The sequence below is a fragment of the Dermacentor variabilis genome, chromosome 1 (genome assembly GCF_050947875.1).
Source record: "Dermacentor variabilis isolate Ectoservices chromosome 1, ASM5094787v1, whole genome shotgun sequence".
NCBI classification, from domain to species: Eukaryota; Metazoa; Arthropoda; class Arachnida; order Ixodida; family Ixodidae; genus Dermacentor; species Dermacentor variabilis.
The window spans coordinates 151828053-151844044 of record NC_134568.1 but is presented as its reverse complement, the minus strand read 5'-3'; the positions used below and the strand labels follow the sequence as shown (position 1 = coordinate 151844044).

Here is a 15992-nt window from a genome sequence, read left to right as displayed (position 1 = left end):
ACAGGGCCTCGCAAGAGCTCTGTAATCTAATTCATCATTTCTGTTTCCGTATACACAGCACCAATTCACATTAAATATGGATACACAAATCATACAATGGAATGTCAGAGGTCTTCTGAGAAACCTTGATGATGTACAAGAACTCATCCACCAACACAATCCAAAAGTGCTGTGTTTACAGGAAACACACCTACAATCAAAACACACAAACTTTCTCCGACAGTATATAACCTTTCGTAAAGATCGCGATGATGGTGTCGCATCATTGGGCGGTGTTGCCATTGTCATCCATAAAAGCGTTGCGTGTCAGCATTTACATCTACAAACGCCTCTTGAAGCAGTGGCGGTTCGGGCGGTTCTCCTAAACAGACTCATTACCATTTGTTCACTTTACATACCCCCACATTATAACTTAAACAAACATGAATTTCAGTCCTTTATAGACGAATTGCCTGAACCTTACGTTGTTCTTGGCGACTTCAATGCGCACAGTTGCCTGTGGGGCGACTCTCGTATAGATGCGCGAGGTCGTCTTGTTGAACAGTTCCTTTTCTCTTCTGGTGCGTGCCTTCTAAATAAGAAGGAAGCCACATATTACTGTCTTGCAAACAAAACCTTCTCTTCAATTGATCTCAGCATAGTTTCTCCATCCATACTGCCCGAACTCGAATGGGAAGTTACAAACAATCTTTACGGAAGTGACCACTTCCCCATACTGATAAGAACATCTAAAGAAAACGAATATCCTCCACAAACTCCTAGGTGGAAGATAGACACAGCCGACTGGGAGAAATTTCGAACTCTCACCAGCATCTCATGGGCCGACATTCCATCTTTAGAAATTGATGCTGCCGTGGATTATCTTACATCATTCATAATAGATGCCGCAGCAAAATGCATATCCGAAGTAAGTGGTCTGGCATGCAAACGACATGTACCGTGGTGGAACAGCGAATGTAGGATCGCCCGTAAGAATCAGAACAAGGCGTGGGGGTAGCTACGCGCTTCTCCCACAGCAGAGAATCTTATGAACTTTAAAAAAGTAAAGTCCCAAGGCAGGCGAACCCGCCGACAGGCCAAAAGAGAAAGTTGGCACAAGTTTTTATCCAGTATTAACTCGTTCAGAGATGAGGCCAAAGCCTGGAACAGGGTGAATAGGATTAGAGGGCGCCAAACATATTCACTCCCTCTGGTAACACACAGGGCGATACACTGCAAGACCAGGCAGACTCACTTGGGGAGTATTTTGAGAACGTGTCAAGTTCAGCAAATTATTCACAATCCTTCCTCAAATACAAACAAATAGAAGAACGTAAGCCTTTCAACAGAAAATGTCGTCAAAATCAACCATACAACCGTCCTTTTAGTATTGCAGAGTTTAGAGCTGCCTTGAGCGCATGCAAGAGCTCCGCACCGGGATCTGACAGAATCATGTATGAAATGCTGAAAAACTTACACAATGACACGCAAGTTACACTACTTGCACTTTTCAACACTATCTGGGACGCAGGGTACCTTCCGACCGCATGGAAAGAAGCCATTGTGGTCCCTGTTTTAAAACAAGGCAAAGATCCTTCCTCAGTGGCAAGCTACCGCCCGATAGCCCTCACAAGTTGCATGTGTAAGGTATTTGAAAAAAGGATAAATCGACGCCTCATCTATTTCCTTGAACAGAACAAAATACTTGATCCCTATCAGTGTGGCTTCAGGGAAGGGCACTCCACAACTGATCACCTTGTACGTATTGAAGCAAACATCCGTGACGCATTTGTACACAAACAGTTTTTCCTATCCATATTCCTCGATATGGAGAAGGCATACGACACAACGTGGCGATACGGGATCTTAAGAGACTTGGCAGAAATGGGCATTCACGGTAATATGCTAAGCCTCATAGAAAGCTATTTGTCCAATCGCACATTCCGTGTAAAAGTCGGCAATGTACTGTCACGTCCTTTTACACAAGAAACTGGTGTACCCCAGGGAGGCGTGCTTAGCTGCACGCTCTTTATAGTGAAGATGAACACGCTTCGTGCTTCATTACCTCCGGCCATTTTTTACTCTATCTATGTGGACGACATTCAAATAGCTTTTAAATCCTGTAACCTCGCAGTGTGCGAGAGGCAGGTACAGCATGGTTTGAACAAAGTATCAAAATGGGCAGAGAAAAACGGATTTAAAATCAATCCTCGCAAAAGTTCTTGTGTTCTTTTCAAACGAAAGAGAGGCCTGGTCCCAGATCCTTGCTTAGAACTGTGTGGACAACAAATTCCTATCAACAAAGAGCACAAATTCCTAGGTATTATACTTGACGATAGACTCACTTTCATTCCACACATCAAATATCTCAAAGAAAAATGTCTAAAAACAATGAACTTAATGAAACTTCTATCCAAGACTACGTGGGGTAGTGACAGAAAGTGTCTAATGAATCTCTACAAGAGCCTAATACGGTCACGATTGGATTATGGGGCCGTAGTGTATAACTCTGCCGCCCCGAGCGCGCTAAGGATGCTGGATCCTGTCCATCATCTAGGTATCCGCCTAGCCACTGGTGCTTTCAGAACAAGCCCGATCGAAAGCCTATATGCCGAATCGAATGAGTGGCCGCTCCACTTACAGAGATCATACGTCAGCTTTACTTATTTCCTTAAAGTGCATTCCATTCCTGAACACCCATGTTTTAATACCATTATCGATATGACGTATGCTACACTTTTCCGCAACCGTCCGTCCATAAGACAGCCTTTCTCGCTGCGTGTGAAGGAGCTTAGTGATGAAATGCATGTCCCACTCCTGGAGCACCGCTTAATGCGCCCACCCAAGCTATTACCTCCTTGGGACTGGCAGGTCATAGAATGCGACGTATCCTTTGTAAAAGTTTCAAAGCATGCTCTAGAGGTTGAAATTCGAATGCATTTCGTAGAACTTCAGTACAAACACTCATGCACAGAGTTCTACACAGACGCTTCCAAGTCACATGGCGGAGTATCATATGCAGCCGTTGGTCCTTCTTTTTCGGAATCCGATGTACTACATCCAGAAACAAGTATCTTTACGGCAGAGGCCTACGCTGTATGGTCGGCTGTAAAGCATATAAAGAAAGCAAAACTCCAAAAAGCCGTTATATATACAGACTCCCTAAGTGTGGTGAAGGCCTTAATGTCACCCTACAAACATAAAAATCCTGTACTTACTGAGGTCTATTCCGACATGTGCAAAGCTTATCTATCTAACCAGCAAATCATCATATGCTGGGTACCCGGCCACAGGGGAATCGAAGGTAACGCTTTGGCAGACCAGATGGCTACGTCAATTGCACTCCCTGCCGTTAATAATACTGCTTTGGTGCCCTTCACAGATCTGAAACCTTACATACGAAAGAAACTGCGAAACCACTGGCAACGCATGTGGGACGCAGAGATAGATAATAAACTGCACGTTATAAAGCCACAGTTAGGTTTTTGGCCCTCCCCAACAAAATCTCGGCGAACAGATGTCCTATTCTGTCGCCTCAGAATAGGACACACATTTGGCACCCATAATTATCTGCTTACTGGAAGTGAACCTCCAATCTGTGGTAGATGCGGTGAGAGGCTTACCGTCCTCCACGTGCTCCTGGAGTGTCCGGAAGCCGAAACGGAGAGAAAGAAACATTTTCCGCTTGCTTACCATTACAACATCCCTCTACACCCGGCTATGTTTCTCGGCAAGGAACCGCTTTTTGACACCAAGGCAATCCTCAGCTATTTAAATGATGTCGTACTACACGTTATATGCCCATTAAATTCGTAGAGCATCCTCGCTCCAGAGGATGCCACTGCGATAATAGTTTTGCATAGCACATGCCTCCAGGCCCTTGTTCTTCAAGGGCTCTAAGGAGGCAGCAGTGCTCTAGCATATCTTATAACCTTATATATTTTTACGCATCGTATCATTCTATTTAAATGCATCTTACTGTTCATGGTACACGTCATAAGTCATCGCCATAATCTTATTATATAGATTTTGCGCACTTTAGCGCGACCATTTTTTAAGGCCCCTCTACAGCCACGTCACACCAACTTCATCGAACTCATGATTTCACTGCAAACTCATCAACACGGACATGGCGCTCTTTGGCCATACTTGGCCCTTGCTCCATAAAACATCAAACATTCATTCATTACTGTCACTGCAGCATAGAAATATCTTGCTGTGCTCTCCATGGACAAAAACTCTTTATCATGAAAACTAGCTGTTTCCGCAGTTTGCTTCCAGAAGTGCCCACTAGGTTGCCTACAGTGGTGCCTCCTACACGTGGTGCACGAGGCGTATATTAAAGGGTTTTATGTCAGCCTATTCAATCTTGACTTGTTTTAGGAATTGCTTTATGAAAGGAAGAATTGACCGTGTACCTACATTAATAATTTATGGTTGTTGTATCATTTACTCGAGATGGAACTTGTGCCTCTGAGCTGCAGACACATGGGTTTATAGGACAAATTATAATTATAATTGACACAGTTAGACAAAATGTTGTTTGTCAGATGTACTTAAATTAAGGGATTCATCTATAATTAATTTTCCGACAAAGCCCAGACAGAAAAACAAACAGGGTGTAGCATTGTGTCAGCTTTATTCTGGCCATCTGTCCTGCCGGGATGCTGTTTGCTGTAATGATAGTGTAACTACTGGTTCAACTTTACACATTGCTGAATTATACCCTTGTGGGCCTGCATGGTGGGTTACAAAGGAACTGTAGTTGTAAGAAAATTGTGTAGGCCTACTGGTCATTGGAAAGTGAGAAGAAATAAAGTTTGAAAGAATAGAAGACTAGAAACAAAAGCCAGAGAAAAGAAAATGTGGAAAAAGGAAGTATTGAAGAAATACACTAAATGTATAGGTGAAACATTCAGGATTCTGTCCCAGAAGCTGCATAAGTGACGTTTCGTCCTGTGTACATAACTTAATATATTTTCGCTGTTTGAACAGCATTAAGGCAGTGAAGTACAATGTGTTGGAGCTCTTGTATTAGAAATTTTCTTTATGTATAGTATGTGAGATGTGTGTGGGTTTATCTAGGTTGTATCTGCCAATGTGGCAGGCTTGCGGCAGCTAACTGAAAATTTCCAAACCTTCAAACAAGTGCATTTTGATGATTTATGCAAATCTGAAACTTGTAGTTCCTTCAGGTGCACTGCAATATAGTTTTCAAAAATTCGAAAACAAGTGCATTTTGATGATTTATGCAAATCTGAAGCTTGTAGTTCCTTCACGTGCACTGCAATATAGTTTTCAAAAATTCGAAAGCTCATGCTTACAAATACTGTGGCTGAACGAATTTTGACAATTTTCACAGACTTAAACTGAAATGTATGCATGAAAAGTACATTTTTCTGCCCACAGGCAATAAGTATCATTCACCTGTCTCACCACTGGCTGTTGTCAGTGGAGAACGAGTGAATTCTGGTGAATTGCATGAATGATTATTGTTCTGAACTTTTCAATGTGCCAACCACTATGGCTAAACTAAACCCTAATAAACCAATAATTTATCTCGCATTATCTATTTCGCTTTATTTTCAGGCACCTTAGACACCTTGTAGAATTGCTGTTTGCCATTTCCCACTGAAAAAAAATTTTTTCACACTGAATCTCCTTCATGTAACCAGATAAGACCAAATGACAAGGTTGGTGATTTAAAAAAAAAAAAAAAAACATGGTTTCTTTTTTACGAAAGTGTACACATTTGTTTAGAAAGCATTCCAATGGTCATGAAACCGGCATAGGGAATTTAGTCGTGAAATTTGAAGACAATTTTTGGTGAGGCACAGTCGCACCTGGAACTTATTGCAAAATATTCTCGACCAACCCTCCCTTGCATTCTTTACAATTCCATCTAGATTAATCTGCTTCCTCCCCGAGCTTCAGGCCAGTGCTCAACAGTATCATACTGGACATCTGCATTGGGCCACTAAACGCATCATTTCCTGGAGAAGTTCAGGCGGCTGGTCTTCAATTTCATGTCATGGTTTTCCATGCTTCCTTGCACTTGGTATAGATGTAATGAGTGCCTCTGCAACCTCTAGTAGGAAGTGCATAAATTCTAGAAGCTTTGAACTCCATCCTTTTGGATAACCCTTGATGTACATAAAGGCTTTTATTTCTTCAGATGTGCTGATGTTTCGGAATGTCTGGATGCTCTGTAAGTTTGCTCTGCGATGTACTCAAAAACAGATTTCGGCACACACTTTTCAAAGTAGTTGTGTGGAGCGTTCAATTATCTTTCTCTCAGTGAGGCTGCAGAACTGTGTCTTAGGCGGAGTAATGCAGTGTTTCCTTCTCGGTTGGAATTTCCTTTGAACATTGTCTGATGAAGGTATTTCTTGCAGTAATGCATCCGGCAGGTTGTTTTCATCTTTGCGGGCAGAACATTGGGAATTAAGTCTTTCCTGGCCAACCTCATCTTTGTTGCTTTCACCAAAATCTTATAAGCTACTGGAAGCAATGCCATCTAGCAATGTCCTTTCTGCTGAATGTGTTGTCACATTGTGAGCTTTTACTCCCCTCCGCCCCCTTTTTTGTCAAGCATGTTGCGCAGAGTACACACATAAGGCACTTATCACAAGAGGACCGGCGGGGGTTCACTTCACGTCCACCATAATGCTTTGTACACATTTGTGAACATGCACTAATTCCACTGCTGCCATAGTGCTGAGCAAGGCAATAAATATATGTTGCTGTATGTAGTCTGGAGAAGTTCACACATTTGACGTATTTATAAACTTTGCATGGCATTCAAGAAAATCTGAAAAAAAAAATGTATTTGCTTACCTGCTGACGCTGCCACAGGCATGAACAAGCTGTTTGTTTTGGTGCATAGTTAATGCTCAAGTAGCATGGTGCCTCAAACATGCAAATTGCCATAGCAGATGCACAAAATTTGGGTAAATTTAACAAATACGCCTAGTTTTGAGCGTAATGAAAGCAAACTATATGCTGTATCCCACATATCCTGAACTGCTTTCTTAAACAGTTGGTTTTGCATGAAAGGCGAAGCATCGATTGGGATAGCAAATTAGTTGACAGTTATACGATGTAAGGTTAGTAGTTTTACTGGCCGTATAAATTTTAACACATTTGCTTACTAATTGAATTAACAAGCATCGTGCCAGCGTGCACAAGCAAGCATGAACACATCGCACTCGATGTTCGCGGACACTCGTTGTCAGAATTCTGGTGTGAGCAAGTGTGGCAGCAGCAGCGAGTGAAGTGACTGTGCTGTCTATCGCTTCAACGCAAACAGCGGTGAGAAAACAGCATGCACAAAGGCATGAGCCAACTGCAGGTTGCTTTCAAAATGAGCCGCGCGCAACCACGCGCCGTCACACAAAGTACGCAGTTGCTGCCGTAGTAGAAGCCCCCCTCCCTCCTCCTCCCTCCCTCCCATGCTGCCTCTCCACTCTCCTGTTTCACACGCAAGATTGAGCCACAATCATCAGTTCCCCTTGCACCTGGTAGCGAAATGCGCCGTTGCTGTCGGAGTCCAACGCCGCCCCCTCCCTCCCTCCCATCTCCCACGGCCTCTCGGGCGATGGAAAACTGCGTGTTTACTCACCGCCTTCCTCCCTTGCGCGTTGCAGATAGCGCCACGTTGCAGATAGCGCCCTTGTATGCTTTCACTTGCACATACAGCATGCACCGCGTGGCGACAGTATTATCACCCTTGGACTTTATACAGGCCATCACGGCAACGGCAAAGATGCGCCAATGTTAAAAGGGGACTTGATAGCCGTGTGTGACTACAGCACATAATTTTTGGAACTGTGACAAATGTTCAGAGAAAAATGAACTGTATCTTTGGTAATAAACTATGTGCTTATGTTTAACTGCCATTTTGGACTATTGTTATTCTAAGCATATATTTAATGCATATGTTGATCAGGAATTTAAAACTAGTAGTTTGATCAGCTCTTGAGACAATGTGGGTAAAGTGTGCTCCTCTATGTGCCCGAAAGTTTGGTTCCCAACTACACTTGGTGCAGTTTTTTTTAAGGGGCTAAAGAGATCAAACTTTATTTTATACTTTAGAGTATATCACCTGGTAGCCACACCAGTGGCACAGTTTAAAAGGGTGCACATGTGCAAATAATGCCACTTTCTCTTGGGCCTTCTATTGTCGGTGGCTTCGAGTGCAGATGATGCATGGTGCATTGGCAACTATATGTAAAAAACAAATGACCTTGTGAATCATTGGCTGGAAGTTGTAGAGCTCATTAGTATTAGTTGCATTATCTAAACCATCGGAGATGATGCACGAGGAACTTGCAGAACTTCTTTGCAACCACCTGATGCCTAACACATGTGACGTTGATGGATGTGCTAAATTTCCTGAGCATAGTCAACTAGGCGAATCATTCAAGTGTCGCACAGTGCTGTGTAGCAGGATGGCAAAGGCCTCTTGAGTTATTCAAATGTGGCTGTTTTTTTATATTTCGTTCAGGGACAAGTGTGTCCGTGGTTTATCTTGTGCTGAAATGCAAGGGTATTTGTTTGTAGAAGTTGAGATGCTAGCATTTAAACAGAGAGTTAGGAAGCCTTGGCTATGGGTAAAGAAAAATCTCCAAGAAGTGCATGTGAAAGAATAGAGCAGTGATTGTAGGCAAAAAGGCAAGGAGGAAGCATTCGTATGAGAGTTACTGCTGCAGTGCTGCTGCGGCTTTGACTGCTGAGCATGGAAGTCATGGGTTCAATACCCAGTAACGGGGACCACATTTCTATGGTGGCGAAATGCTTTTCACAAAGTCTGTTTTATACTTCTTATAAGCCTTCTCATAGAAGGAAAGGTGTTCTTATGAGACAGTTGGGCCTTGCAGCACATAAGTGGCACTGGCATGGACTAAGCCGTTGGCAAGGTGGCACACAGGTTTCTGGCAGCAAGTGGATATAATGCATTGTGACAGTCGCAGAAGCTGCACAAGTCGGGCCTATCAAAAAGAGAGCTCCTACTTTCACTTTAAAGTTCCTTTTGTTTCATTTACTTGTACTTCATCCTTCTCATTTAGAATAATTCCCGATGGGGATGCACTGAGTTAATTTTTTATAAGGAATGTTTTGTTGAAAACAGCGGTATTGTAGCAGACAGAGATGAACCGTGTGCATCACTAAGAAGTTCTTGAGAAGATGTCCATTGTGAAAGCCCGCTGCTGTCACAGTAAATGAGTTCAGAGCTGCAAGAATTGCTGAAGTCTATTTCTCTATCCCTGTCTCTCCCTGTACTATTCTGAAATTTTTGGTCCTGTTGCTGCTCAGCACTAGACACTTCCCAACACCGTTGTTGCAGCTGTTCCTTTTTGAGCCCCCCCCCCCCCCCTCAGAATAAGCAGTGTGCAGTCAGTCAACGATGGTTTAAAGCTCAAAGCATCAGCGGTTCCCGAAGATGTGATAGCATTCACTTTTTGCTTTTGACTGTAAATGCAAAAGTGTCCTCATAGACAAGAAAAACTTAACATGCATGTTAAGCCTAGCTTTAGTATGTGTGGCTACACTTATTGTCGCTGCTAGGCCTAATGGGTGCCTTAGTCGATGAACCATGAGTTTAGTAACTTGCTGCTGTTTGTTACAGTTAACTATTGGCATCCTCTTTGCCATTATTAACTTAAATCTAACGGTGGTTACAAACCGGAAAGTTAACTAAAGTTCATTGCGGTGAGTCTACTCCAGCTACTTGGATTTGGAGGCTTTGTTTCTGAGAAAAGCTTACAATATCTTATTTTCAACACTGTTGTAACCTGAATTTTTTGACCACTGGTGTTAGAGCTTTTGACTGATTCAAATGCATGCTGTGCTGATAATTAATGTACCTTTGACTTGGAGTAAGAAATATACAAGCTGTTCTTAAGGTGGATTGTCTAGCTTTGGTATACATGATCACGTGGATGCATGAGTGGCACAGTTATTTGCACAATGTTTTGTTTGCTTGCTGACTTGCTTGCTTGCGAGCTGGCGTGCACCTTCTGCTTGTTGAACGCAGACAGGGGCCTGATCATTATTGCTGATAGTCTTAGCCCTGAAAGTGGTGCAGTAGCTATGGCGACGTGCAGCTGAGCATGAGGTTGCAGGTTTGCAGCAATGGTGGCATTAAGTTTCTGTTAGGTCTTGTGTGGTATGCTCTGGTGCCCATAAACATTTGTGACTAGATGAGGAAGCTAGTGCAACTGCTACACACACACACACACAGTGAAAGTTCAGGAAGTGCGTGGAAAAAAAACACCATTTTGGAAACTGGAGTTGTGCTGCTGTGGAGAATGGCAGTGACAGGGCTCATGCTCTAGCCCTTTTACCTTTCACATTCCTTTATGCAATCTGCATTTTCTAGTGAAAGAAGGAGGAACTGCTTTTTCTGTGCACCCACTTTGCTCTGGCTGCTGAATACACATGCTCGTGTTTGACCCTTGCATATTGCCACTACAATTTCCTTACTCATTGCTGAACTCCTTTTTTTTTCCCCTTATTCATGTAATGCTCTTGCTGGATCACGTGTGTAGCTGCACACCTATTGTGTACGTATCAATACTTTTCTAAGATGTGCCAGTATATTTTTGCAGGTGTGACATTGCGGAGAATGTAGTATAGTATGTTTAATGGTGGACTTCACTTGGAGAAAGTGCTTTGACACTTTCAAAAATCACTTGCAGTTTAGGCAAACAACCACTTTTAAGCAGATTGCACCATCCAACTTGTGCCAAGCTCAAAAAAAAAAAATGCCTATGTACGACAATAATACTAGCACTTGTATTTTCTAAGCAATTATGTTCTGAACATGCCAGCAATTAAGAAATTCCACCTTACGAGCTAAAGCTAAGATATAAAAATAATAATATGAGTATGTGTGTCCCAAGTAGCACCGTGCATATATATAGCTTTTGAAAGTTCTGCACTCACTTGTTTACAGCATACTACCTGTAGATGAGAGCCCAGAGAACTTTCTCACCTGCATGATAGCTTGCCTCTGCACCTTGATAGCACTGCTCTCTAACATGCTACAGGTAAATGGATCCTAAATCTACATTGGCCCAGAGGTCCTGTGGAAGTCGAATTTGACGCATTCCGCAACATTGAATAGCCATTTGTTGCTGTGAATGTAACAATTGCTCTAGAAATTGTTGCCCACTGTGGACCCTTGGACCATGCAAGAAGTGGGGTTCATTTCATGACTGCAAACAACATGCAGCTACTTACATCTGTGTAGATGTAAAGTGGTGTGCTTTCTTGATCCAGCTAGCTGTGCCATCTTATGTATGTTTACACCATAGCGTAAGCAGGGTGCATGCATAATTGGCTCATGTGAAGTTCTGTAGTTTTGTTTGTAGTGTGCTTATAGAACTGTCAAACATGTTCTGGCTGTGGTCAGTAAAGTGTGCTAGTTTAATGTATAGAAGGTATTATAGCCTACATGATCATTTCTTTTCCTCGCTCAATTTAAGTGTTGCACTTTGTTTTTCAGTTCTGATATAAAGAATGCCCTTGAAGAGCATTTCAAGTCAAGTTCCATCGTAAGTAGCTTTTTCAGGAGTCATAAATGCTTGAATGTTTCTCTCATGAACATATTTGTTGTGTAATATGAGCGCCATACTAAAAGTAATGAACCACTATTTCTTGTCTGCAAGACTGAAAGTGCAAAAGAACAGGTGTTTTGGGGTACAGGGTACCATCGATTCTGCCATCACAGACAACCAATTGGCATAAACAGGCTACATGATCTGGCCACCAGTATGCTAAACAAAATGGCAACACACGGCATCTCATTTCATCTGTGTGCAGTCAGTGTTCATTAACGGCTTCAGGTGGCGTATGGTGACATGTGAATGAGCTTGAGTAGTGTGCGAAGATTGATTGGGTATCTTAAAGAGGACCATAGTAAAATTGAAGATCATTCCCGGAGTGGTCGTGCTCAGACGCTGTGACTGAAGCCACCAAGGCAACTGTTGATGCACTCATCAAAGAAGACAGGCAAATAACAAATAATAAAATGACGAGAATGATTTTAATAGGGCACAGTGCTGTCCAGGAAATCATTAAAAGCTTAGGTCACCAAAAAATAAATGTTGCTCTATACATTAAAATGCTGCAGAAACTCCATCTCTGCACAACATGCATAAATGCATGAACGTGACCTAGCTGCATGACAATGCACACCCTTACATTTCTTAAGAGAATTCACAGAATAGAAGGGAAGTGCTTCCGCACTTGCCTCAAATGCCTCCAAATGCAAGGCCCATGATACGAGACACCAGAGACGATCCTTGCATTGGTGCATCACCATCTTTACAAGGCTTGAATGGAGTTCTAAGGGGTACATTCTAGTCGCTCAATTGGTAAGAGAAATGGATATATGGAAAAATGTACAAAAGCTTGAAAAATAAAGTGACGAATTTTCACTTTTAGTAATGTAGTGTAATCATTTGTGAAAAGTCTATCGTTAATTTCAGTATGACCCTCCTTTTAAGCCAGGTCCCATTAAGGCAGCTTGCTTTTTTTTTTTTTTTTACTTGTGCAATGTGTCAATGAGGATAAAACCTGGATCTTGTTAGCCCAGGGACTCATTACTGGAAATGAGTTTCCTGTAATTTGTGCATGCTATCAAGATGTTGTGTTCTTGTGCATTGCACTGCTGATGATGCATACTTGAAAAAGTAATGGCAAGTTGATTGTACAGTGACCTGCATTTTCATTCTAAGAACTTCAGTAATAGATCTTGTGCTTACCACTGCCTTGTTTGCCCTGAAATTCTGCCATAGGATCACATATTATGATACAAATTGTTCAATATACCTATTGAGATTGTTGCATATCTGGTTTCTTTAGCACTAGTGAGCTTCCACATGGACTGGACTTGATTTTCTGACTGTTGGCAATTAAACAGCATGGATAACTGGTGAACCAGTGTAGCAGCTTCATGTGCTGTGCTGCTTTGTGTTGTTTTGTGTTTCAGTAGTGCATAATAGTTTTGTGATTTCACTCAAAGCAACAAGACAAAATGAAATTTTCACATCAACAGTGAACACTTGAAGTCACCCTGCTGCACTTCTTATTCATGCTATTTTCTTTAGTTGCCGACAGGTACCAAAACGAGTTCATATATATGAAGCAGCTCACTTATACTTACATAACGGTGCTTTTTTAATTTTTGACGACTGAACCAGACAAGCAATGATGCCAAGGGTTACACTGAATGATCCAAACCAAGGAATGTGATGTTGTAGCAAACATTTATTGCAAACAAAGCAGCTGTAGGCACAGGATTTTTTTGCTTGTTGACGTTTTTAGAATAAAAAGCTCGGGTCACAGTGTTGACTGAAACAAATATGCCAGGCATTTTAAACCCCATGAATGGAAGATGCATCTCTAGTGAATGTGTTGAATGTTGATGATACGAGGTAGTACAGGTTTAATTAGAATGTCGTTACGCAGGATGGTGTCTTCTATCCACTCTGTTGAGGATCATTGTGTTTTCATAAGGTGGTTGTGGTTGAGAGGAGTCAGGGTGATTAAACATAGCTATAAAGCTTGAGAGTGATGAAGACCTCAAAGAAGTAATTCTCCGAGAGAAAATGGAAGTTGATGCACCATTGTGTGAAGTGCTATGAATAGAAGGGAGATTATGTGAAAGGTGAAGTGTACTTTGTGCCTGTACTTGAAAAAAACATGTTTCAATACTTTGAATTTGCAGTTGATTTTTGTAGCAGCCTTATAATGTGATGCCTGATAAAAAATGACTCATTTTGTATTTTCACCCTGCAGTACACTGAATGCATTTGTGCATCTTAACCCTGTATGACTTGTCCAGCCATGTGAACAAACCCTTAAATATACACACACGATCATCTGGGGTGTAGTGAATATTCTGAATTCAGCACCTCAGCAAGTCATGCTGTTTGTAGGCCTACAGCATACATTTAATGATCAGGCATGAGCAGTGCTCATCTTAGCTTTTATATTCATATTGTTGAAGTAGATTACCACCCGTGAGGCCCAAAGTTACCTTGCTGTGCTTGCCACTAGTAGACCACACTTGTCAACTCATTGTCAGTCATTCAATTTAGCTACTCCATGGATCTTACTTGCTAGTTTACATTAATTTCATTATCATTTAATTAAAGATAGCCTTTTGGGTTCGAAAGCATCTTTTTTAAGTGAAGCTTTTCTTTACGAACCTTAGGATTGCGTCAGGGGGGCCCTTTACCTCCCTGCTGTTTATGATGTAAATTGTAAGGATGGAATGGGTGCTAGAAGGAATCAATATTGGGTTTAATCACTCCTACAAACAAGCAGGCATAATAGTAGAGCAGCAGCTTCCAGATTTGTTTTATGAGGATGACATTGTGTTGCTTGCTAACAAGCAAAATGATAAGCAACGTCTGGCTAATATCTGTGGGCAGGAAGGTGAGAATTTAGGATTGCAATTTAGTGTTAAAAAAATCAAGTTTATGGTATTCAATAAAAACAGTGAACAGACAGTGTGAATACAGGGCCTGGAGATACTTCAGGTAAAAGAATACAAATACCTTCGTGTATAGATAAAAGAAGGCAGTAGATACACAGGAAAAAACAATAATAGCAAAAGGGGAGAGAAATGCGGCCATAATGAAACGCAGGGCGCCATGGGGATACAATAGGTACGTGGTGCTCCGGGGTATGTGGAAAGGTGTAATGGTACCAGGACTTACATTTGGAAATGCGGTTTTTTGCTTGAAGTCAGCGCTGCAATCAGAACTCGATGGCAACCAATGTTCAGTGGGATGACTTGCATTTTGTGCTCACGGGAGGACTACAAATTAAGCTGTGAAGGGTGATATGGACTAAACAAGTTTTGAAGTGAGGGAAGTTCAGAGTAAAATTGATTTTGAAGAACGACTGAGGAATATGAAAGAAATTAAATGGGTTGTGAAAGTGTTCAGGTAGCTATTTGTACAGCAAAAACATTGACTCACAGTGGAGGGAAAGGACTAGGAAGCTTACCAGCAAGTATGCAACTGGTATAATAAGCAACATGGCAACAAAAAACGCCAAGTGCAAGGTTACTGAAGCGGAGACAATCTCATGGGTGGTGGCAATGGAAAAGAAACTTGTGATGAGTAACTACCTAAGAGGAAAAAAATTTACGATAACTCAAAGGGAAGCTCTTTACTTTTCAGAGCAATATCACGATACCTTAGAATGCTTAGTTATAAAGCAAGGTACTATCGTGAGCATTATGAGCAGGAACACGCGAGCGCGTGGGAAATAGCCTCGAAACCGACATGGGGCGATGCGTTGCGGCCGCTGTAGGAAACAAAGTGGAAAGGGTGCTGTGGTTCCGCCAACTGTCGGCACTCCCGCCTCACTAGCGTTGCTGCGTAACGGCACCGGATTGCATCTCACCGGGCGCTAGCGATGATAAGGCGGTTATGGCATGCAGAGCGTGGACCGCGCTGTCTGTAGTTCAGCGCAAAATACCGCTGTTAACCTTTTTTGTTCCTTTTTTCTTTGTCTGAGTGTGCGTATGTGGAGCGGTCAGACCCGACTCTTAGATATTTGCAAGCATGCGACAGGGAATATTTTCTGGCCGACTTCTTAAAAGGTCTATCGTAAGGCCAGTCGCACCTTTCATGGAAACGTTCGAATCTTTGATGAACAAGAAAAGAAGTAAAAACGCTACGTCACGGCCGACGCGCATCTTTAATTTCTTTTTCGTGGCAAATGCTTATAAGGGAGACCACGACTGCCCGCGGTTAGAAGTGCGTTTCAGCGTCCTGCGATGTCTCGAGTGCCGTTGAATAAGCGGGAAGAAGTCGTTGAGTTGTGGAAGAAAGCTTACTCGCAGCGAAACATTGCTGCCTTGACGGGCTGCCGGTTGAACACAGTCAACAGGATAGTGCAGGCGTACCGAGATGAAGGACGCATTAAGGATGCGCCGCACGAGAGGCGACCTCGCGCCACGTCGGCGGATCAAGACCTGCAAATTGTTG

The 15992-nt window shown here is 42.3% G+C and overlaps 1 protein-coding gene across 10 annotated transcripts in view; it reads left to right on the top strand.

The window, feature by feature from the left end:
• The window catches only part of LOC142586544 (uncharacterized), a 135316-nt gene that overhangs the window by 76309 nt on the left and 43015 nt on the right, over positions 1-15992 (top strand). For 6 of the 10 annotated variants that reach the window (XM_075697665.1, XM_075697661.1, XM_075697662.1 and 3 more), the window contains 2 exons: positions 10530-10544; positions 11489-11537. The exons of 1 other annotated variant lie outside the window; for it this stretch is intronic. In XM_075697665.1, coding sequence (XP_075553780.1) covers positions 10530-10544; positions 11489-11537 — 64 coding nt within the window. The remainder of the gene's footprint in view (positions 1-10529; positions 10545-11488; positions 11538-15992) is intronic. 3 more of the 10 variants (XM_075697664.1, XM_075697672.1, XM_075697668.1) reach the window with 1 other exon arrangement.